Source organism: Oryctolagus cuniculus, chromosome X, assembly GCF_051225735.1.
Source record: "Oryctolagus cuniculus isolate XC-2025 breed Fujian yellow rabbit chromosome X, ASM5122573v1, whole genome shotgun sequence".
NCBI classification, from domain to species: Eukaryota; Metazoa; Chordata; class Mammalia; order Lagomorpha; family Leporidae; genus Oryctolagus; species Oryctolagus cuniculus.
Genome location: NC_142888.1, coordinates 27,489,606 through 27,513,885, shown reverse-complemented (window position 1 = coordinate 27,513,885; position 24,280 = coordinate 27,489,606). Strand labels below are relative to the sequence as shown.

Below are 24,280 nucleotides of genomic sequence, written 5' to 3'. Positions count from 1 at the left end.
CCCTCTCTCCCCTCCCTCATACACAGTTGCTGGACAGATAGTGTTTCAGCTTCTCCTGAAGTATAAGTTGTTACGTTTGCGAGGGCTTCCAAATATAGTTCATGCAGATTAGGCTTCCCAGAGTGCTCTGCTCTGTGAAGAGGTGGTTTCTGGGAACTAGGGGCATTCTGTGTTGGCAGGAGCTGGAGTGAGGAGAAGGCGGCAGCGGTGGAGTGACAGGGGTCTCTTCATTCCAGACCAGAGTCACTGGTGGCAGCAGTATCGTCACCCAAACCCACCGCGCCGCTTTTCCAGCCCGCAACACTGTAGTGGCAGCGAGGCAGCTCGCCGCTGTCCAGCAACCAACAAGTGGCCGAGCGCACTGTCCCTGAGGAAGCCCCTCAGAATCGGCCGCCTCACGAAAAAGAATCCGAGTGAGTACCCAGTGACTGAGTCCCTGTGGGTAGGTTCTGGGTCCCAAAACGCCGGGAAAAGCCTCCGGTGGCCACTTCCCGCTACCCCTCACCTCCTCAGCGTTGCCGCGTAGACGAGCCCCAGCGCCCTCGGTTCTCCCCTCAGAGGTGCTGGGATTTTACCTCAGCCTCCATCCTTGTCTTTCAGGATGGCGAGCACGGGTGGCGGCAAGACCGAATTCATAGTCGGAGGGAACTACAAACTGCTGAGAAAGATCGGGTGTGGCGCCTTTGGCGAAATTTATCTGGCAGTTAACCTCAGCAACGGCAAGCAGTTGGCCGTGAAGCTAGAGTTACAGAAGGCCAAGCACCCCATGCTGCTGCACGAGAGCATGCTCTATACGATTCTTCGGGGTGGCGTCGGCGTCCCCCGCATACAGTGGTTCGGGCAGGAAAACGAGTACAATGTGCTGGTCATGGATCTTCTGGGACCTAGCCTCGAAGAGCTCTTCAACTTTTGTTCCAGAAGGTTCTCCATGAAAACTATCCTGATGTTGGCTGACCAGATGATCAGCAGAATTGAGCATGTGCATATGAATGATTTCGTACACAGAGACATTAAGCCGGAAAACTTCCTCATGGGCACTGGATGTTACTGTCGAAAGTGCTTGGAATCTCCACCGGGAAAGAGGAAAAGAAACAGGCTTCAGGGCTCAGCTGCCTCGTCACGAGAACAGTTATACCTTATTGATTTTGGCTTGGCCAAAAAGTACAGAGACAGCGATACAAATGAACACATTCCGTACAGAACGGACAAGAACTTCGCTGGCACCGCCCGATACGCTAGCATCAACGCACAGTGTGGCATCGAGCAGAGCCGCCGAGATGACCTGGAGGCCTTAGGCTACATTCTGATATACTTTAATAGAGGCAGCCTGCCGTGGCAAGGCGTAAAGGCTATGGCAAGGAAACAAGGCCTTAAAATGACTTGCGAAAAGAAGATGGCCACGCCTGTTGAAGTTCTGTGTGAGGGCTTTCCTCAAGAGTTTGCCACCTACTTAAACTACTGCCGTGGGCTGCAGTTCGACGAGACACCCGATTACACCTATCTGAGGCAGCTATTCCGCAACCTTTTCCAAAACCTGAACCACGAGTACGACAACACCTTTGATTGGACAGTGTTAACGGAGGAAGAGGAGGAGGAGGAAGCATCTTCCAAGAGGCAGGGGCAGTAGACCCAAACCCCCGCAGGCAAGCAACCTGTCCAAACCAAGAGTAACGAAGAAAAAGTTTCTAAGCATGAATTGTGCAGCAGAAGTAGAGCCGATGATCAGACCAGCATTTGTTTCTCCCCTATTCTAGAAATTCTAGTTCACATGTACACTAGCCAGTGGGTATGTTGTGTAAATCGCTTAATTTCATTATAAACTGGTCCTGGGCCATATTGGTGATGCTGCATGCATCCTAAGTTGTAGCCACTGTAATTGTGAATATTAACTGAGATAGTGAAACATAGTGTCTGGTTTTCTATTGCATTTGCTCAAGTGGAAACATTTACTAGATGATTGATACACATTGGCAGAGAAACTGTGCATATGCCAGGTTTTTTGTTGTTGTTGTTAAGATCTTTTATTTTAAACTATAGTGCTTTGAAATCTTATTTTCAGAAAAATGGCATGAACAGTATTCAGACACAGTTGTAATGACCGTAAATTCTCACAACTGTGGATTCTCAGGGTTTTTCTACCCCTAAGGGTTGCAAGTTATTCACTTAAAAGGTTCTTGTTTTTTTTGTTTGTTTGTTTGTTTGTTTGTTTTTTGACAGGCAGAGTGGACAGTGAGAGAGAGAGACAGAGAGAAAGGTCTTCCTTTTGCCGTTGGTTCACCCTCCAATGGCCACCTCGGCCAGCGCGCTGTGGCTGGTGCACCACACTGATCCGATGGCAGGAGCCAGGTGCTTCTCCTGGTCTCCCATGGGGTGCAGGGCCCAAGCACTTGGGCCATCCTCCACTGCCTTCCCGGGCCACAGCAGAGAGCTGGCCTGGAAGAGGGGCAACCGGGACAGAATCCGGTGCCCCGACCGGGACTAGACCCTGGTGTGCCGGCGCTGCAAGGCGGAGGATTAGTCTAGTGAGCCGCGGCGCCAGCCCACTTAAAAGATTCTAAGACAGTTGGCTTTTGTTTTGTTAAATATTTATTTATTCATTTGAAAAACTTACAGAAAGAGAGAGAGAGAGAGAAAAAGAGAGGGAGGGAGAGAGAGGGAGATCTTCCATCCGCTGGTTCACTCCCCAGATGGCTATAATGGCCAGCACCGGGCCAGGTAGAAACCAGGAGCCAGGAACTTCATCCAGGTCTCCCATGTAGGTGGCAGGGGCCCAAGGACTTTTTCCAGGTCATTAACAGGAAACTGGAGCAGCTGGGACGCAAACCAGCACCTTTATAGGATGCCAGCATCACAAGTGGTGGCTTTTACCTGCTATGCCACAATGCTGGCTCCAGATTCAAGTGTTTGAGCAGATGAAAGACTTTGCCTGCTTACCTGTGTTAGAAATAACATCCATCTATTTACACTTGATTATTGTTTATAATCCTTGCCTATAGTACAACTTAACTAGGATCTTTTCACTTTTACTTGTTGATCTCTTCTTTTAGTGGAGCATTAAGTCCTTGACTATAATATTAATTTAAAATGTTATCTCAGAAATTAAGAAAGAAAGGGAGAGGAAGGTAGGGAGGTAGTATATTATATTATTAGCATTATATTATTAGGATTGTATCTATAAACCACATGGAATTTGTTACCTTTGTTTAGTATTACATTAACATGAAAAACGTGTCAGATAAAAAAAACCTTAGTGATTATCAGATAACCATTAGGATTCTGCATTAACTCGATAATTTTTTTGGTGTTTTAAAAAAAGCTTATTTGTCACAGAAATGTAGTTAATGTTTTACAACTGACCATGTATATATGTTGCTTAAATAAATATAATCACTGCAAACATCTGTATGATCTGCGATCTTATTTTTATTTTGAAATGGGAGCTTTTTTGTTGTAAGCTCATTGAAATCTTAAAAACTGTTTCTGTAAAAAGTATTGAAAGGGGACGGTTCTGTGGTGCAGCGGGTTAACTCCTTGGCCTGAAGCGCCAGCATCCCATAAGGGCGCTGGTTCAAGACCCGGCTGTTCCTCTTCCAATCCAGCTCTCTGTTGTGGCCTGGGAAAGCAGTAGAAGATGGCCCAAGTCCTTGGGGCCCTGCACCGACATGGGAGACCCAAGGGAAGCTCCTGGCTCCTGGCTTCGGATCAGCGCAGCTCAGGCCATTGCGGCCAATTAGGGAGTGAACCAGCAGATGGAAGACCTCTCTCTCACTCTCTGCCTCTCCTCTCTCTGTGTGTAACTCTGACTTTCAAATAAATAAATCTTTTAAAAAATGTGGGGGGGGCAGAGCCCAGATGGCTGAATAGTGAGGACGCGCACCGATAGTCTGGGAAAATTTAGTTTAATAAAAGTGGAGTTACGGTAGCCTCAGAAAAAGGATCAGGAAAAATTGCAGAGGAAACTCTTCCGGATCTAGTGGTTGTGACTCAGAGGACCTACTGGGAGAGCAGGGTCACCCACCGCGCGGAAGCCGAGCCACAGGAGCCGCAGGGTCTGCGAGCCAGTGCGGGAAGGGGAGTGGATGTCACACAGACACCAGCGGGGACAGCAGGGACGCCCAGGGCTCCGAGTCTACACATCGGCGCTGGAAGGGGAGGTGAGCTCAGTAACTGGAGACACTGGCGGTGAAACGGCAGACAGAATCTAGAGGAAAGCGGGCTTTGAGGTGGGAAAGTTCACCAGACTGACTACAGGAGAGAAGGAAAAAAAAAAAAAGGGTGGTGGGGTACTGGGTACTGGTACAAACAAGTTTCTCTCTCCGCCAAACTTGCAAGGCAAGCAAGAGACAAAGAGTAGGCCCTGCGCAGGATATACATAACAAAATGGGAGAGCTAAGGCTACAATTCAGTAGCCTAGGCAACCCAGTGGGAGTCCGCAGGAGAAACTGAACCGGCACAGACTCTTTGGGTAGAAGCCAGAGATCAGAAGCTAAATACCATCAATTCTGCTCAGCCGTGCGGTATTACTTACCTCCTGAATAAAAAATAAAATAAAATAAAATAAATAAGTAAATAAATAAATAAATAAATAGAGATTTACCATACATAACCTGAGGGTGTCACCTTTGCACACCCATAACCCGGAAGAACCAAGCAGAGTTCTCAGGCCACACCCATCTCAAGCCTCCAAGGCTCCTCCAACAGCAGGCAGTCCACTTAACACAGACATAGTATATAAAAAAAAAACTCACAGTGAGGGATGAAGAATTAACTATGCCAAGCAACAAACACAAAAATCAAGGAAACAAGATCAATGATGACACTATGACGCCTCCAAATAAACAAAACACCCCAAGCCAAGATTATGAAGATGATGAGATAGAAGAAATGCAAGATACGGATTTCAAAAAATTTATGATAAGAACATTTAGAAGTTTTCAAAAGCAAATCCTTGAACTACAGAAATCCTTATTGGACAGGATTGAAAATCTCTCTCGTGAAAATGAAATTTTAAGGAAGAATCAAAATGAAATGCAGAAACTAGTAGAACAGGAAAGTGTGATAGTGAAGAGAAACCAAAATGAAATGAAGAGCTCAATAGATCAAATGACAAACACATTAGAAAGTCTAAAAAACGGAGTCAGTGAAACAGAAGAGAGAATATTGGACTTAGAAGACAGAGCACAGGAAAACATACAGTCAAACCAAAGAAAAGAAGAGGAAATTAGAAATCTAAAAAATATTGTCGGGAATCTACAGGATACTATTAAAAAAACCAACATTCGCGTTCTAGGAGTTCCTGAAGGCACGGAGAGGGAGAAAGGATTAGAAGGCCTTTTTAGTGAGATACTAGCAGAGAACTTTCCAGGTTTGGAGAAGGACAGAGACATCCTAGTACAGGAAGCTCATAGAACCCCCAGTAAACATGACCAAAAGAGATCCTCACCACGACACGTTGTAATTAAACTCACCGCAGTGAAACATAAAGAAAAGATCCTAAAATGTGCAAGAGAGAAACGTCAGATTACTCTCAGAGGATCTCCAATTAGACTCACAGCAGACTTCTCATCAGAAACACTACAGGCTAGGAGGGAATGGCGAGACATAGCACAGGTGCTAAGAGAGAAAAATTGCCAGCCCAGAATATTATATCCTGCTAAGCTCTCATTTGTGAATGAAGGTGAAATAAAGACCTTCCATAGCAAACAGAAATTGAAAGACTTTGCCGCCACTTGTCCGTCCCTGCAAAAGATACTTAAAGATGTGCTACACTCAGAACACAGAAACACAGCCATCAATATGAAAGAAGGTAAAGGAAGAACACCTACCAGTAAAAGAGCATGGGATGCTCAAAGCATATATTAGAAAATATCTCTGGGAAAATGGCAGGGCAAAGTCACTATGTATCAATAGCCACATTAAACGTTCATGGACTTAACTCTTCAGTTAAAAGACACAGATTGGCTGATTGGCTTAAGGAACAAAACCCAACTATTTGTTGTCTACAAGAAACACATCTCTCTTACAAAGATGCATGCAGACTGAAAGTGAAAGGTTGGAAAAAGATATACCATGCCAACATAAACCAAAAAAAAGCAGGTGTAGCCATATTAATATCAGACCAAATAAACTTTAATACAAAAACTGCTAAGAGAGACAAAGAGGGGCACTATATAATGATTAAGGGTTCAATTCAACAGGAAGATGTAACTATTATAAATGTATATGCACCTAAAAGATATGTTAAGGGACTTAAAGGGAGACTTAGATTCCAATACAATAGTACTGGGGGTCTTCAATACTCCACTCTCAGAAATAGACAGATCATCCGGACAGAAGATCAACAAGGAAACAGCAGATTTAATTGACACTATTGCCCAAATGGATCTAACAGATATCTACAGAACTTTCAATCCTACATCTAAAGACGTTACATTCTTCTCAGCAGTGCATGGAACCTTCTCTAGGACTGATCACATACTAGGCCATAAAGCAAGTCTTAGCAAATTTAAAAGAATTAGAATCATACCATGCAGCTTCTCAGACCACAGTGGAATGAAGCTAGAAATTAGCAACTCAGGAAACCCTAGAAAGTATGCAATCACATGGAGACTGAACAACATGCTCCTGAATGAACACTGGGTCATTCAAGAAATCAAAAGAGAAATCAAAAACTTTCTGGAAGTAAATGAAGACAACAACACAACATATCAAAACTTATGGGATACAGCAAAAGCAGTACTGAGAGGCAAATTTATAGCAATAGGTGCCTATATCAAGAAATTGGAAAGGTACCAAATAAATGAGCTTTCAGCGCACCTCAAGGACCTAGAAAAACTGCAGCAAACCAGACCCAAATCTGGTAGGAGAAGAGAAATAATTAAAATCAGAGAAGAAATTAACAGGATTGAATCAAAAAAAATTACTAAAAATCAGCCAAGCGAGAAGCTGGTTTTTTTGAAATAATAAACAAAATTGCCACCCCATTGGCCCAACTAACTAAAAAAAGAAGAGAAAAGACCCAAATCAATAAAATCAGAGATGAAAAAGGAAATGTAACAACAGACACCACAGAAATAAAAAGAATCATCAGAAATTACTACAAGGACTTGTATGCCAGCAAACAGGAAAACCTATCAGAAATGGATAGATTCCTGGACACATGCAATCTACCTAAATTGAACCATGAAGACATAGAAAACCTAAATAGACCCATTACTGAAACAGAAATTGAAACAGTAATAAAGGCCCTCCCAACAAAGAAAAGCCCAGGACCAGATGGATTCACTGCTGAATTCTACCAGACATTTAAAGAAGAACTAATTCCATTTCTTCTCAAACTATTCAGAACAATCGAAAAAGATGGAATCCTCCCAAATTCTTTCTATGAAGCCAGCATCACCTTCATCCCTAAGCCAGAGAAAGATGCAGCACTGAAAGAAAATTATAGACCAATATCCCTGATGAACATAGACGCAAAAATCCTCAATAAAATTCTCGCTAATAGAATACAACAACACATCAGAAAGATCATCCATCCAGACCAAGTGGGATTTATCCCTGGTATGCAGGGATGGTTCAACATCCGCAAATCAATCAATGTGATTCACCTGTGATGAGCCATTCCCACTGTTCTGATGACATGACTTCAGATATAACTCCTCATCACAGTACAAAACACTGTTACCAGCCCCTCCCCCAGAGGGAAAGGTACTTTGACTTCCACCTTAAACCTCTGTTTCTGCCTCTTTTCCACAGCCTCAGCTTTCTCTAATGATCTCACACCAGAGCCATGCTTTTAAATGTTCATCATATATTTAATTAGAGAGAGGTAGAGAGACATCAAGCTCACATCCACTGGTTCACTTCCCAGATGCCTACAATATCCAGGAGTATGGTAAGCCAAAGCCACAAGCTTGGAACTCAATCCCATCTCCCATGTGGGTGACAGGATCCAAATTACATGAAGCATTACCACTGCCTCCCATTGTCTGCATTACCAGGAAGCTGGAGTCAGGAGTCAGAGCTGGGAGTCAAACCCAGGCACTTCAAAGTGGGACATGAGCATCTTAACTTGAGCTTTAATTACTAGGCCAAATGCTCACCTCGAGAGCTGGTTTACTTCCAGTTTTGCTTCTTTTTTTTTAAAGACTTATTTATTTATTTTGAAAGAGTTATAGGGAAGGTGGGAGAGAAGGGGAGGGGCAGAGAGAGAGAGAGACTTCCATCTATTGGTTCACTGCTCTAATGCCTGCCAGAGCCAGAGCTGGGCCAGGTCAAAGCCAGAACCCAGGAACTACATCCAGGTCTCCAGGTCTCCCATGTCAGTGGCAGGGGCCCAAACACTTGGGCCATCTTCCACTGCTTTTTCCAGGCCATTAACAGAACTGGATCAGAAGTGGAGCAGCTGGGATGTCACTCCCCCTCTTCGTGGAGGAACGACACAGGACCCTGCGCTGTTCTTTCGTCTGCTCGGCCCTCCCCGGGTTTGCTGCTGGTTCTTCCCGGGTTGGCTACTATCCCTTCCACCTCCGTGGAAGGGCAGTTCCCCCTGGCCACATTCCCCACTTCCGCAGGGGAGCGGCACACCGCCGGCTGGCTCTCTGGGGGGCTGCACAGGTGTTCCCCTTAGATGTTCCCCTTAGATGTTCCTGGTGCATGCCGTCTCTCTCCTCCTTTATAGTCCTCCTCCGCCAATCCTAACTCGGCTGCCCACACGCCGAGTACGCTGCTCTCCTCCAATCAGGAGCAAGTCCTACAGTTTATTAGCTGAACTGGAGGCAGCTGTGTAGAAGCTGTTTACTTCTCTCCCAGCGCCATATTGTGGGAGAGCAGATGCATAGAATAAGTCTTAATTCCAGTAACTTAGTCCAGTCCGGATTACTCCCCACACTGGGATACAAACTGACACCCATTTTTGATGCTGTCATCCCTGCTATGCCACAGTGCTGTCCCCCCAGTTTTGTTTCTTGAAAGAGAAAAAATTTCCAATCAGAAGGGAAGAAATCGGATTTACAGAAAGAGAGGAACAAATAATCGGCAAATTATAGCAGTTTTTCAGTGCTGAACTCTCTGGTTACAGTGTCATTATTATGAAATAAATATCAGGAAAAAAACCTCACCATTTCAGTTATTCCCCTGTGCACAAGGTAAAGGCAGAATGGAATTGCCAAACATTCTATTATTAAGATAAGTGAGTGACCAGCAAATTTATGAACAAATGCTTGGAATCACAAGTTATCAGGGAAATGTAAATTAAAATCACCTAAATATTTGTTAAAATGGCTATTATCAAACAATAAAAAGATAATAAGTGTTGGCAAGGATGTGGAGGAAAGGTAGCCTGTACCCACTGTCAGAGGAAATGTAAACTAGTACAGTCATTGGGAAGAACAGTATGGAGGGTCCTCAAAACACCAGTAGAATTACATATAATCCAGCAATCCAATTTCTGGGTATGTATCCAAAGGAAATGAAACCAGCATATCAAAGAGATACCTGCAATTGCATAATTATTGCAGCACTATGGGCAATAGCCAAGATTTGAAATCAGCCTGAATGTCTATACACAAAAAAATACTACACAGCCACAAAAAAAGAAGGAAATGTTGTTATTTAGGATAGGATGGATGAACCTGAAGGATATTACACTAAGTGAAATATGTCAGCCATGGAATGAATACTACGAAATCTCACTTACATGTGGGATGTGAAAGAGTCAAAACTCATAAAAGCAGAAAGTAGAATGGTGGTTACAAGAGGCTGAGGGGGTGAGACATGAGCAAAGTGTACAGAGTCAATTAAATTATATTTAATAATAATGCACACTTCAAAGTGGCTAAAATAACATATAAATGTTCTCATTCTAGAATTAGGTAAGGTGATAGATATATCAATCAGTATGATTTAATCATTCCATATTGTGTATATATACATCAAAATATCATATTGTACCTTTTCAGTATACACAATTACTATGTCAATTAAAAATAAAATAAATGGAGTCAGTGTTGTGGCACAGCATGTTAAGCTGCCACCTTAGATGCCAGCATCCCATACTGAAGGGCCAGTTTCAGTCTTGGCTGCTCTGCTTCTGACCCAGCTCCCAGCTAATGTTTCTGGAACACAGCAGAAGATAGCCCAAGTGCTTGGGCCTCTGTCAGCCACATGGGAGACCCATATGGAGTCCCAGGTTCCTGGTTTCAACCTGGCACAGCCCTGACTGTTGCAGCCATTTTGGCAGTGAAACAACAGATGGAAGATTCTCTCTCTCTCTCTCTGCCCCCCCCTTCCTACCTCTCTCTGTAATTCTGCTTTCCACTTAAAAAAAGATTTATTTATTTATTTATTTATTTATGGCAAAGTTAGAGAGAGAAAGGGAGAAACAGAGATTTTCCATAAATTGCTTCACTTCCCAAGTAGCCACAGTAGCCAGGGCTAAAATAGGCTGAAACCAGGAGAGAGCTTCTTCCGGATCTCCCATGTAGGTTCAGGGGTCCAAGCACTTGGACCATCCTCCTCTGCTTTCCCAAGCTCATTAGCAGGGAGCTGGATTGGAAGTAGAGCAGCTAGGACTGGATCCATGCCCATATGGTGGCTTATGAGAACCATCAAAGGTGGTTGCTTAATCCGTTGCACCATAATGCCAGCCCCTATCTCTGCCTTTCAAATAAATAAATCTTTAAAAAAGAAGAAGAAGAAAAGTGAGGACTTTGAGGAACAGGTATTTGGTCTATCAGTTAAGAGTCTCACACCCCACATTGGAGTACCTGAGTTTGATTCCCACCTTCAGCTCCTGACTCCATCTTCCTGCCAATATAGACCACGAGAGGCCACAGATAATGGTTCAAGTAGTTAGGTTCCTGCCACCACCCTGGACTGATTTCCTGGCTCTTAGCTTTGGCCTGGCCTAGGCCCAGGCTGAGCCACTGGGAGCATTTGCACATGGGAACGCTCTTACTTACTCGCTTTCTCATTAAAATTTTAAAAAGAGTGTGGATTTTGGAGTGATGCAGTTGTATTTGAACCTTGACTATGTGTGCCCTTAGGAATGACATTAAAAAAATAAGTGAATATAAAATTAAATGCAGAGAAGTGTGTTCCAGATAATGTGTCTTTGATTGCACTGCATTAAATAAGTTACAGTTACCCAGCCTCTCATGATCACATTAGATTTCCTTCTTGCTTATAACTCATTTGTGCTCATATTCATTGTTAGAGAGCTCTGGAAGCCAGCACAGAAGATGAGCCAGAAGATGAAAACCTCAAACCAGGTCAGTGAGCGTGTTAGACTAATTTGAGATTCTAAGCAAGATTTGTCATCATAAGAGTAATGTTTCAACTAGCAGATATGAGTTGTAATGAAGAACAAAAAGAAACAAGAACCACCTTAACAGCAACCACAAGATTTCACCTTTGTAGACAAAAACATACCTAATTCCTCAAGGAAGCAGTAGCAAGTTTGCATTCTTTAAAATGACCACCGTCTGGCAACAGTCACCACAGTGTTTACACGTGATTTAGCCGCTACTCGGGAAGTCACTAGAAGCATAGATTCCTAATTCCTCCAGTCTGGGTTATGGTATTCCTCAGAGAATTAGCCAAGACTCTTCAGTTACAAGCTACATTCCTGCCATCTACATGGTGGGCACTCAAGGCATTGAGTGAGTGAATGAATGCATGAATGAATATGCATTCCCATATTGGCATACCCTGAAAATTAAAGTATTCACACTGTGTTCTTCCAATAAGGAACCCAGAACTCTGAAGACAAAAAAGAAATGGCTCGCTGAAAATAATCGCAGGGCAAACCTTGGTAGGAAAAAGCCATAAAACCAAAACCAAAACCCAGAGACCCAGTTCAATGTCTTTGAACTCGCTAATGGCATTGATGATGTCTACCCTGGCATTATTCTGCTTTCTAGTAGGAGCCAGAGTGAATGAGTGACAAAGCTGGGCCTCTCATTTTCACCCTACATCTGTGGTTCCTTCTGCTAATGATGAACCCACTGAACATGAATGCTTCCCGGCTGGCACCCCAGTGCAGCTCTGCCATGCCCTGAGGCCCTCCACATGTGAGCGCATCCACATGGCAGGATGAGAGAAGGGAGTATGCCAGAGAATAAGGAAAAAAAAAACATGTAAATATCTAATCTGCCCAGTCCAGCCATAAAGCTGAAGAGCACCCGCCTGACATCACCACTGTGATTTTACATAAATGACATTCAGGCTGGCTACAAAACCCCATGTGAGTCTCAACATTAAAGCCCTCTGGGTAATTCACCAGCTGGCTAGCTGATTTTAGCACAGTTAGTAAAACACTGCATTAACATTTAGCTTTTGTGTGTAGAACAAGCTGTGCAGTAAATTTTTCTAAATGTTACTGAAATATATTACCTGCTAACTATGAGCCAAACTGAGACAGCAACAGGAAAAGTCTCTGTTCTCAGAAAGCCCAGGTTCTAGAACACATTTAAAATGCATATGGTGGATGCAGACAGCTGGCCCACAGGAAATAGTTCTTAGTAGTGAATGGATAGTCTGCTTGCCTAGGATGTGGGTATAAATTCTACTATGGGGTACTCATTCATTGGATCCATTGCCTCATATATACCTGTGCTTAGTGCCTGAAAAGCCCTTTATTAGGGGTCAGGTAGTTGAAGGAGCACCAAGGGCAAGCTTAAAAACATATCCTGATGGAGGAAAGTTGCACTGGAATCTGTCCTAGGGACTGATTCGGTGTCAGCTGCTGTCGGTCTTGCCCCATCTCCTCACTGTGCATCTCTGAGTCCTTGGCATGCCAAGAGCTTCTTACTAGAAACACTTGCAGTTTCCACTGGGGTGATTTTGGCTTAGAGCAAATACTTCCCCTAAGCACTAGCAAACTAGAAGTGGAGGGGCAGTTACTGTCCCCAGAACCAGCTCTCAACCAGTTGCAGACTGGAACTGGGGAACAAATACTCTAGGTTCCTCACCACTCCTAGGTTTGGATGTTAGTTTGGATGTTGAGTGTCCCCCAAAGGCACATGTGTTAAAGTTTTGTTCCCTGAAGTCTTATGTTAGTGGTACTAATAGGGTGGGAAATTTATCCATTATGGTGTTTGGAGGTGAGGCCTTTGAGAGATGATTGATTTGGATTGGATTGGGCTGTTAAAGGTGAGACCTCAGGATTAAATGCTAGTGGCTTTTTTTTTTTTTGACAGGCAGAGTGGACAGTGAGAGAGACAGAGAGAAAGGTCTTCCTTTTGCTGTTGGTTCACCCTCCAATGGCCGCCATGGCTGGCGCGCTGCGGCCAGTGCACCGCGCTGATCCGAAGGCAGGAGCCAGGTGCTTCTCCTGGTCTCCCATAGGGTGCAGGGCCCAAGCACTTGGGCCATCCTCCACTGCCTTCCCGGGCCACAGCAGAGAGCTGGCCTGGAAGAGGGGCAGCCGGGAAAGAATCCGGCGCCCCGACCGGGACTAGAACCCGGTGTGCCAGCGCCGCTAGGTGGAGGATTAGCCTATTGAGCTGCAGCGCCGCCCTCTAGTGGCTTTATAAGAGTCCACAAAGTCCTAAACATTGGCACACCCACTCCCTCTTGCCATGTGACCCTCTGTGCTACTTTGTGACTGCCAGCAAGAATACTATCATCAGAGGCTGAACCAATGGGATCTACCAAATCTTGGACTGTGAACTTTCAAAATCATAAGACAAAAATGAATGTTTTTCCTTTCTAAAGTTAGTTGTCTTGGATATTTCATCATAGTAATGAAAATCTGACTAATACACCCCTCAAGTGGCAAAAAATTAAGGCATGTTCCTTCATCCTCTCTCAGAGTTTTAGTTACCCACCATGGTAACTAGCTCAGGAATTCTTACCTGTTGTCTACCTCATCATAGTCTGTCCTCTACCAGTGCTTTCCTGGACTGTATACTTCTCAAATAAACTACCTCCTCTCCATTCACATCCTTGACTTAAAGTGGGCTTCCTGAGGATCCCATCCTAAAACAGACCATATCTCTCTTTTAATCGAACTCACTCTTTCAACACAAATCATTGTAGAATCTCAGTCATGTGCCAAGTCTTCTAATACCTTACTTGGACTCCTCACCAAAAATTAATTAATTGATTAATTAAGCCAAATATTTTCTGGAAAGAACCCAAAATTCACTCATGCTGAGGTATAACTGATGCAGAGTGTCAAAAAGTGAGCCCTTCACCCACTAGGCCAACAATGGTTCAAGGAGTACAGAATCTTGGCCTGAACCTGCAGAGACCTGGCTTCTTAAACCAGAGAATTAACACCACAGTGACATCTGTTTACTTGAATTTTCACAAACGTGTCTCTGGGAGGTAGTGTTTTAGTCCATTTTTTGTTGCTAAAACAGAATCCTTGAGACAGGCATTTATTTTAAAAAGAAGCTTCATTTGGCTCATGGTCCTGGAGGCTGGAAAGTCTAGGAGCAGGGCACTGGCATCTATCCAGCATCTTGTGAGGGCCTTGCACTGCTTCAACTCATGGCTGAAAACAGAAGGGCATGTGGGTACATGTGCAAGGGTAAAACACAATGGGCAGTCTCACTTTGTATCAATAAAGCAGTAACTCATCTGGTCCTACAAGGGCAGGAACTCCTGAGGGAAATGCATTCACCCATGCATCAGGTCTCTGCCCTTGTGACCCAAACAACTCCCACTAGGCCCCACCTGCCAGCATTGCCACATTGGGACAAAGCCTCAACATGAGATTGAGGATGGGGACAGACCATATTGAAACCAGAAGTAGGGGATGTGAGAGGATGTATAAAAGGACACGAGGTAGGAGTCCAGCTTTGGTGATCCCAATTTGACATCATTGCTGAAGGTTGACTAAAGATCAGAGAACACAGTGCAGCCCATAGTGACCATGACAGAAAGGACTAAGAGTGCTGGGGCAGAGAAACTGGCCTTAGTAGCAAAGAAACTGGTAAGTACAGGCAAGAAAGGGCTGAGGTGCTGGGAACTGACCAGCAAAACCAGGGCAGAAAATGAGTGTAGGAGGTACAAAAGGACCTTATTTATCCAGAGATCAGTCTCCAGAGAGACCAGAACCAACAAAGATATCTACACAAATAAACACCAGCCAGGGAAATCAGGAAACAGTCATCTATTTTTAACTCTCCTCAGGTTGATTATCTAGTTGGTGGGTGATCAATGGAAAAATTTCCACCCTATCTGATTTTGTTCTCACATCTACCTTGTACCTGATGACTTCCCCAAACATGGGCTGATATATATTCAGAAAATGCAAAGCCATTTTAAGATAAATCTGATGAGATAAAGATATTCATGTGCATGCAAAAGCCCAGGAGAAACTATTTCTGATTATTCTGAGTCATTTTAATTATTTGGGCTCACAGCTCCCTTCCATTTGCATGGAAGCTCAGGAGGTAACTAACTCTGCACAGGCAGCTTTGCCAGGAGACACACACTGGGGAGGAGGGCTGGCCAACTTGCAGAGGCTTTTGACTCAGACCCGACTGCAAATATGCAGCTGGATAGATTTGAAAGCAACAACATACATGAAAAGAATAGTATATTTTCCATGCAGTCCCACCAGCATGCCTGGCTTGGTAATGTAACTATTCAACAAATACCTCTTAAATATTTATCATGTGCCAGGCTTGAATCTTCAAGGGACTTCAGTTTAGTAAATTTTGTCCTTCATTTCTAAAAATATCCATTCTGCTTTTCTGCTTATGTTTTTAAAGCCAACTTTCCTACTGGTGCCCCCTCCCCCAATACAGAAAGAAAGGAAGTATAACATAGGTTTAGCAATTCCACTTAGGAGAAAAGACCTTTGTTCAAAACCTCACTTTGCCACTTTAGTTATACTCCGAACCCTAGTTCTACTATCTTTAAAATGGACAGTAGTCATAAGACCTACTACTCAGAGTTTCATTTTTACAATTAAGTAAATTAATAAATATTAGGGCTTAGCAGTATCTCATACATAGTAAGCTATAATACAAGTATTAATTTCCTATTGCTGCTTTAACAAATCACCACAAACTTAATGGCTTAAAACCAGCAACACACAATTCTTATCCTGTAGTTCTTGTATTAGTTCATTTTCCATTACTATAATGTAATGCCTGAGGCTGAGGCTGGGTACTTTATAAAGAAAAGTTTATTTGGCTCACAATTTTAGAGACTGAAAATATAAACAGCATAGTTTTGGTTCTTGTGAGGGCCCCTTTACACTACATAATGGCAGACAATACCATAATGGCAGGAGTATGGGTGACAGGGAGAGAGCACATTATGAGACAGGAACCAGAGTAAGGGGAGAAGCTTGCAATGACCTCCCAATAATAGCTCCATCTCTTAAAGGTCCCACCACCTCTTAACATCGTCACATTGCTTGTGTACCAAGCTCCCAACATATAAGACCTTGAGGGACACACTTAAACCACATCTAAATCATCAGTTTTGAACTCAGAAGTCCAACATGGGTCTTACAGGGATAAAATCAAGGTGCCAAAGATCTGTGTTCCTTCTGGAGATTCCAGGGGAGAATCTATTCCTTGCCTCTTCCAGATGCCAGAGGCTACCTGTATTACTTGGATCATAGCTGCACCACTTCAACTTCTGCACCCTTCATCACATCTCTTTCTCTGACTCTGATTCTCCTCCATCTCTCTTATATGGTTCCTTGTGATTACATTAGGCCCACTCAGAAAATCCAGAATAATTTCCATCTCATAAGATCTTTTTTTTTAAAGATTTATTTACTTGAAAGTCAGAGTTACACAGAGAGAAGGCGAGGCAGAGAGAGAGAGAGAGAGGTCTTCCATCCACTGGTTCACTCCTCCAGATGGCTGCAAAGGTCACAACTGCACCAATCCGAAGCCAGGAGCCAGGAGCCTCCTGCCAGTCTCCCACGCGGGTGGAGGGGCCCAGGGACCTGAACCATCCTCCACTGCTTTCCCAGGCCACAGCAGAGAGCTGGATCAGTAGCCGGGACTAGAACCTGTGCCCTTATGGGATGCTGGTACTGCAGGTGGCGGCTTTACCCGCTACGCCACAGGGCCAGCCCCCATCTCATAAGATCTTTAATCACATCAGTAAAGTCCCTTTTGCCGAGTTAAAAGGGAACGTATTCATAGGTTCCAGGAACCAGGATATAAACATGTTGGGGGACGGGGGCCAATTATTCAGCCTACTACAGTGTTCATTAGTTGTTAGTTTAAAAGAATAGTAGTCTTTATCCCTAGAAGCCTTTGAGTCCCTTTACCTATTTTCTAATATATAGGTTGACAACTTGCAGCAATTGTGGCAAAGATTTTATGTCAATCATCCGTTGCTGTTCTACTCCCCCTCACTCACCTGCTGCCAACTCTAGAATGACAGCCAGTGACCAGCTTGGGCTCTGGTAGTTTCTCACACCATGCTACCTCATTCTCAGGAAGTCAGAAGGCACTTCTTACATCCAGGCCTAACAGCACATATTAATAAGTGTTTTAAAATGTCTTATATTGGCCGGCGCCGCGGCTCACTAGGCTAATCCTCCGCCTTGCGGCGCCGGCACACCGGGTTCTAGCCCCGGTCGGGGCGCCGGATTCTGTCCCGGTTGCCCCTCTTCCAGGCCAGCCCTCTGCTATGGCCAGGGAGTGCAGTGGAGGATGACCCAGGTGCTTGGGCCCTGCACCCCATGGGAGACCAGGAAAAGCACCTGGCTCCTGGCTCCTGCCATCGGATCAGCGCGGTGCGCCGGCCGCAGCGCGCCGCGGGCCGCGGCGGCCATTGGAGGGTGAACCAACGGCAAAAAGGAAGACCTTTCTCTCTGTCTCTCTCTCTCTCACTGTCCACTCTGCCTGTCAAAAAAAAAAAATAAAATAAAATAAAATGTCTTATATTGGCCGGCGCCACAGCTCACTTGGCTAATCCTCCACCTGCGGCGCCGGCATCCAGGGTTCTAGTCCCAGTTGGGGCACCAGATTCTGTCCTGGTTGCTCCTCTTCCAGTCCAGCTCTCTGCTGTGGCCCAGGAGTGCAGTGGAGGATGGCCCAGGTGCTTGGGCCCTGCACCCGCATGGGAGACCAGGAGGAAGCACTTGGCACCTGGCTCCTGGCTTCAGATCGGCGCAGCGCACCTGCCGTAGCAGCCATTTGGGGGTGAACTAATGGAAAGGAAGACCTTTCTCTCTGTCTCTCTCTCTCACTGTCTATCTCTGTCAAAAATAAATAAAATAAAATAAAATAAAATGTCTTGGATTATGATGACCATCCCATTACCTTACTGACAATACAAAAGTGAAAATGTGCATAACCACTTGGTAGAGAAGGCAAACCAGAAGCTGATGCACTATTGTTTTGGGGGTTATATTTTAAAAGTTGAGTTAAATTCACATGGATCTGTTACCCTAAGAAGAAATTTCACGTCATGTCAGTGGTCTTTGATCTTTTGAACATAACAGAGGAACTGATAGGGATTTTTTTTAACAAAATGAACCCTCACAGATTTTCATACACTACTAGGGCCCTCTCAGCAATAGGGGAGAAATACATTTAAGGAAGTCAACAAAAAGGATCCGTCACAATCCAGTTTTCCTCTTAAGCCAGAGGGTGATGTTATTCCAAAATACATAAGCTTCTCTGATTATAGAAATGATTTTGATTCATGTGTCTACTGCACATATCTCCACTTGGATATCAAACAGGCATCTCAAACTTAACATAGCCCAAACCAAATTCTGATTTCCAAACCAGCTCTTCCCCAGTCTTCTTCTTCCCAATAAGTGGAAGCTGTTCACAATAGCTTTTAAGATCCTACAAGAGCCATCCCCCAAAGCCATCCTGTACCACTCTCCTCTGCTTACTCTACCTCAGTCACACTGGCCTCCATTCTGCCTCTCAAACCTGCCAGGCGTGGTCTTTGCAAATGTGATTTCCCCACACAGATAGGGCTCTTCTTCAATAGCTACATGGCTCACTTGCTCCATTCTCATAGGGCTTTGCCCCTAGTCCCCTGTCTGAGATCTTCCCAGACCTCTCCACTGAAAGATGGAAGCCTTTCCCAGGCACTGCACCGATTTCCTTTTTCTCCACAGTATTCACCCACCCCTAACATAGTACATATTGGTCTTGGTAAGTGCCTGCCTCTCTCGCTTGAATATAAACTCCATTAATACAGATATGTTTGTCTTGTCTGTTCATTTGTGATTTCCTAGCACCTACAGGAGTATCCAGCACACAGTAGCTACTCAATAAATAAATAATGTCAACAAATTAACAATGAACAGAGGCTCTTCTAGGATAGTGATATTAAATAAAGTGAAAACAAATGGCGAGAGTGTCTTAGAATCTGCTTGATCCTAAAATCTAATTTAAATCATCATCTATGATTTGGGTCATAATTTAAGGTCAATGTATTTGTTTGCCTAAAAACTTGGATCAGGAGTTTTTAATAAGCAACGTTTAATGATTTGGGGGTAAGGTTGTGCTAGCAGAGAGTAAATGTAAATATTGGTCCCAATTCCTAGCTAAATTTTTCTTTTCTAGTGAAGAAGTGAGTAATGGGAGTGCTGAAAATTTTCCTCTGTCCATAAGGATTCATTAATTCTCCCTTTGTCTGAACAAAATATAAAAGATACCCTGCTCTCATGGATTTTTTATGCTACTGGCAGACACAAATAATAAATAAAATTCAAAAAAACATGCAGAGTATGTTAAATGATGACCAATGCTAAGGTTTTTTTTAAAAAGGAAAGAAAGTTGGGAAGTTGGGCTGGCAGGAAGGGAAAAGTATTCTAGACAAATGTAACAAGAGTCCAAAAACAGTCCAGAAGCTGAGAGTCAGGATTGTCACTGGCATGGGTCCCACTGGGCAGGTAAATGATGGGCTCCTCAGGAGAGGATGCAATCAGAAGGGTCACAGGGCAGTGAAATATGGGGGTGGGGGATATAGCAGGGGCAAAGGCATTCACCCTGTGTGTCATGGGAGGCCTAAGAGTGTTGGCAGAGGAGTGACATACTCCTATTTACATTTTAATAATGCTACAGTACTCAAAATTGGTCCCTCTGCTAGAGCTTTCTTTTCTAAAAAAAAATTTATTATTTATTTGAAAGGCATGGTTACAGAGAAAGAGAGAGAGGGAGAGAGAGAGAGAACTTCCACCCACTGATACACTGCCCAAGTGACCACAAAGGCCTAAGCCAGGAGCCTGTAACTCCATCCAGGTCTCCCATGTGAGTGCAGAGTCCCAAGCACGTGGTCCATCTTCTGCTGCTTTCCCAGGTGCATTAGCAGGGAGCTGGGTCAGAAGTGGAGTAGCCGGGACTCTGGAACTCGAATTGCCAGCCATATGAGATGCTGGTATTACAGGCAGCAGCCTAACCAGTTTTGCCACAATGCCAGCCCCATGCTAGTTTTCTTAAAAAGGCAGATCTGTACAGAGTTTAAGTTCCTTGAAGGCAAGGGATGCATTCAACACATCTCCTTTTCCTCTTAAACCCTAAACTTTCAGCATCCTCTGCACCCAGCTGCTCCTCACCAGATGTTCAGGGATTCACTCTCTAGTTACCTAGGCTGAGGTGTACATTGGCTAACTCTAATCAGCAAATATGAATAGATCCAATCAGACAGAGTTGGCATAGCTCCAGTGTTCCATCCAATGTGGCACAATGGGAAATTCTCTCTCTTTGGGAAGATCATAATCTAAGACCCCCCCCCTCTACAATATTAAATCTCTTTCCTGCCCAATAGATAGGAATTCTTCACACCAAAGTGACATATTTAAGAGATTCTAGATCAGTGAACACTGTCAGTAGCAAACACAGTCTATACAGTTCTGTCATCAAAGCAGATAAATAGATGAAGCAAATAGCAGGGGAATTACTCAAAGTTACCAAGTCAATCACTAAAAGGAATTTGCTGCCTTTCTGCCTCATTGAATAGTTTTGATCCAAGATCTCCCATAACTTTAACTTCAAAGAAAATAGATTGTCAACTTGACATTCAACTCAATACAGTATTACATGTTATAAGACAATCCATCCCCTATATCATTTTTATCTGTACTAGAAATCTATTATGATGCCTCTTTGCAACTCAAATTATTTTTTATTAAGAAATTCCCCAAAGCCAAAGAAAAGGTGAGTTACTCAAAGTACAAAAGCTCACCTAAATTAATTATTAAAAATCTGGGGGCCGGCACTGTGGCGCAGTGGGTTAAAGTCCTGGCCTGAAGCACCGGCATCCCATATGGGCCCTGGTTCTAGTCCCGGATGCTCCTCTTCCGATCCAGCTCTCTTCTATGGCCTGGGATAGCAGTAGAAGATGGCCCAAGTCCTTGAGCCTCTGCGCCCATGTGGGAGACCCAGAGGAGCCTCCCAGCTCCTGGCTTCGGATTGGCCTAGCTCAGGCCATTGAGGCCATTTGGGGAGTGAACCAGCGGATGGAAGACCTCTCTCTCTGTCTCTACCTCTCTTTGTAACTCTGTCTTTCAAGTAAATAAAATAAATCTTTTAAAAAAATGTGTCAGGTTGGGGTGGGCACAAGGCACAGCACTTAATTTGCTGCCTGGGATGTCCTCATCCCATATCAGAGTACCTGGTTTGAGTCCCAGATACTCTGCTTCTAATCCAAATTCCTGCTAATGTGCTCCTTGGGAAGCAGCAGTTGACGGCTCAAGTACTTGAGTCCCTGCCAGATGAAGACTGTAGATGGAGTTCCTGGCTCCTGAATTCAGCCTGGCCCAGCCTGGCTGTTGTATGCATTCGGGCAGTGAACCAGTGGATGTGATCTTTCTCGTTCTCTCTCTCTCTCGCTCGCTCTCGCTCTCTCTCTCTCTCTCCGTTTATCTCTCAAGTCATCATATTTCCAGTACCTCCTTTTCCCACACTGCTCATTTTCACCACCAGGTGCTGGAAGACATATAGGCAATCTTAGCAGTTAAACATCTATGAAAACTCCAGACGGGGTGTTTCATATGATTTTTCTTTGACCACATTAGTTTCTATTTAGAGGAAAGAAAAGGACAATGATACAAGAAGCAGTGAGCACAGATTCTCCTAAAGCACGGCTCTCAAACTTGAACATACATCAGAATCCCTGGTATGTTTGTAGAAAGAGTGCTGAGCCTTACCTCAGCGTTTCTGATTCAGCTGGTCTGGAAGGGGGCCCCAAGAGTCTGCTTTTCTATCAAGTTCCAGGTGTGCTGATGCCACTGGTCCAGGGGCAACATTGTGAAAACTACTGGATTAAAGATAGAACACGGGAAACCTCTAATTGCGGGATAAAATACTCAGTTATGGGCAGGCAGTTAGCCTAGTGGTTGGGACACATCGTAGTGCCTGGGTTTCATTCTCAGCTCTGCTCCTGACCCCAGCCTCCTGCCAACGCAGACCCTGGGAAGCGGTAATGATAGTTCAAGTAGTTGAGCTCCTGCCAACCACACGGGGCCTGGTTTGAGCTCCTGATTCCAGGCTTCAGCCTGGTTCAGCCCTGGCCATTGCAGGCATTTGGGGAGTGAACCAGCATGTGGAAGTGCATTCTCTCTCTCAAGTTAATTAATTAATTAATTTAAAAAACCCAGCTGTTTGAGCATAGATGTAATTTGGATGAGAATTTGTAAGGGTAGTTCAAAAAGTTTGTGGAAAAATGGAATTAAAAGATAATTTTATTTTGGTATCAAACATTTCTGAAATCCATGCATACATGGAATCGTTCAAAAGTTTGTGGAAATGTGTATTATGAAGAGTTATGCATGGATTTCAAATGTTTTGCACCAAAATAAACTCACCTTTAATTTCAGTTTTCCACAAATTTTTTTGAATTCCTTCATATACTCGTATATAGCCTAATATATATGGGCACATTTATATATATAATACATATATGTATATGCATATATATATACATATAATATATATATACACACACATACATACAGAGTCACTCCAGAAGATCCAGGAATTGTAATATCTTCCTTCTTTAACCTCCTTTATGTCTTCAGGTCTCCTTAACATGTCTGTCTTGCTCCATAATACATCTTCAGCATCCAGCTCCCTAAACAAGGTGTGGCACGTGGTGAGTTTCCTTGACCTGAAAGCCCTGGACCCAGAAAAAAGCAAGCAATGCCCTTTGAAGACTGATATTTCCTGATCACCATTGTGTTAGGACTTGCCCAGCTAGAGCCATGAAATGATTTTTGTTTCCAACTATTTTATTAAATCGATGGTTGAGCACTTGTTGATACGATGTTGTGATCAAAGGCTGAGCCCCCATCTTCTGAATTCCCCTATCAACCCTTTAGAAAACATCATAAAAACACGTTATCTGTTGAAAGAGATTCAACATCATCCCTGGCCTCCTCCCAAACCCTCAAGGATACCCCACATCACACAAATAGCGCAGCTTCTCCTGAGGTTCCCCGCCCTCCACCCTCACTGGGAAAACACCCTTGGAAATACCCTAGTGGAACACAGGACCCCTCCATTCCAGCTCTGCGGCTGCCTCCTTTTATCTCACAGGACCTGAGGGCCTGGCACATGCTCTGCTTTTATTCTCTGTTCCAGTGTGAGAGAAGATTTCTATGCCAATCGCATCATGATCACACTGCCAGGGCTCTCAGGAAAGAGCAGAAGGCCTGAATCAGATGTGTGTTCCCTAAGACAGACCTTCAGCCCACCACAATTAACAGATTATTTGAGAGGCCTCAATTGGTCGGCTGCCAAAAACAACTTGGGAAAAATGCAAAACGCAATACTGAATTGAAGTTAAAAAAAAAAAAAAAAGGCCCCTAACTCACAGGCTTTGCTGCTGTTGGTATGGGCGTTGTTGTGGTTTTATGTTGTCTTAAGGGAAGGTAGAAGATGCAAATGAATTTTTCCTGGCTGGGAAAGGCGGCAGTGGTAGGTAACCACGTGGTTAGCAGAGCAGCAGGTGTAAACAAATACAATAGAGGCCTAGAATTTACATTGTTATCTAAAACCAAGAGGCTTAGAAATGTGAGGGTATCTGAAAATTGCTCTTGCTTCTCTCTCTCTCTGTGTGTCTCTCCCTCTCTCTCTCTCTCCTGAGATATGGAGAAAGGGCTTTCCAAATGTCACAGGAAGGCTTCATTTTACCTGCTTTGAAACTCTAGAAGGAAAAGTCACAAAATCAAATCAAACCTCTGATGGAGGAAGAATTGCTTTCAGTATCTGACGTCCCAAGGGGACCAAGCAGCATTATAAGTGTTGTCTCCCCTGGAATCAGATGGGCCATGGAGAGGGGTGGACAAACATAATCATTCTCATTCAGAAAGAATTCTAAAGGGACT

At 43.9% G+C, this 24,280-nt stretch overlaps 1 protein-coding gene and 1 long non-coding RNA gene across 6 annotated transcripts in view; one reads left to right on the top strand and one right to left on the bottom strand.

Annotated features, from left to right (window-relative positions):
* Window positions 1–24,280, bottom strand: part of LOC149119586 (uncharacterized) — a 138,501-nt gene that overhangs the window by 68,032 nt on the left and 46,189 nt on the right. The window lies entirely within an intron of this gene.
* On the top strand, window positions 602–1,859 carry LOC100344605 (casein kinase I). Its single transcript, XM_051826896.3, has one exon. The coding sequence runs from the start codon at window positions 602–604 to the stop codon at window positions 1,625–1,627; it is 1,026 nt and encodes a 341-aa protein (XP_051682856.1). The 3' UTR covers window positions 1,628–1,859.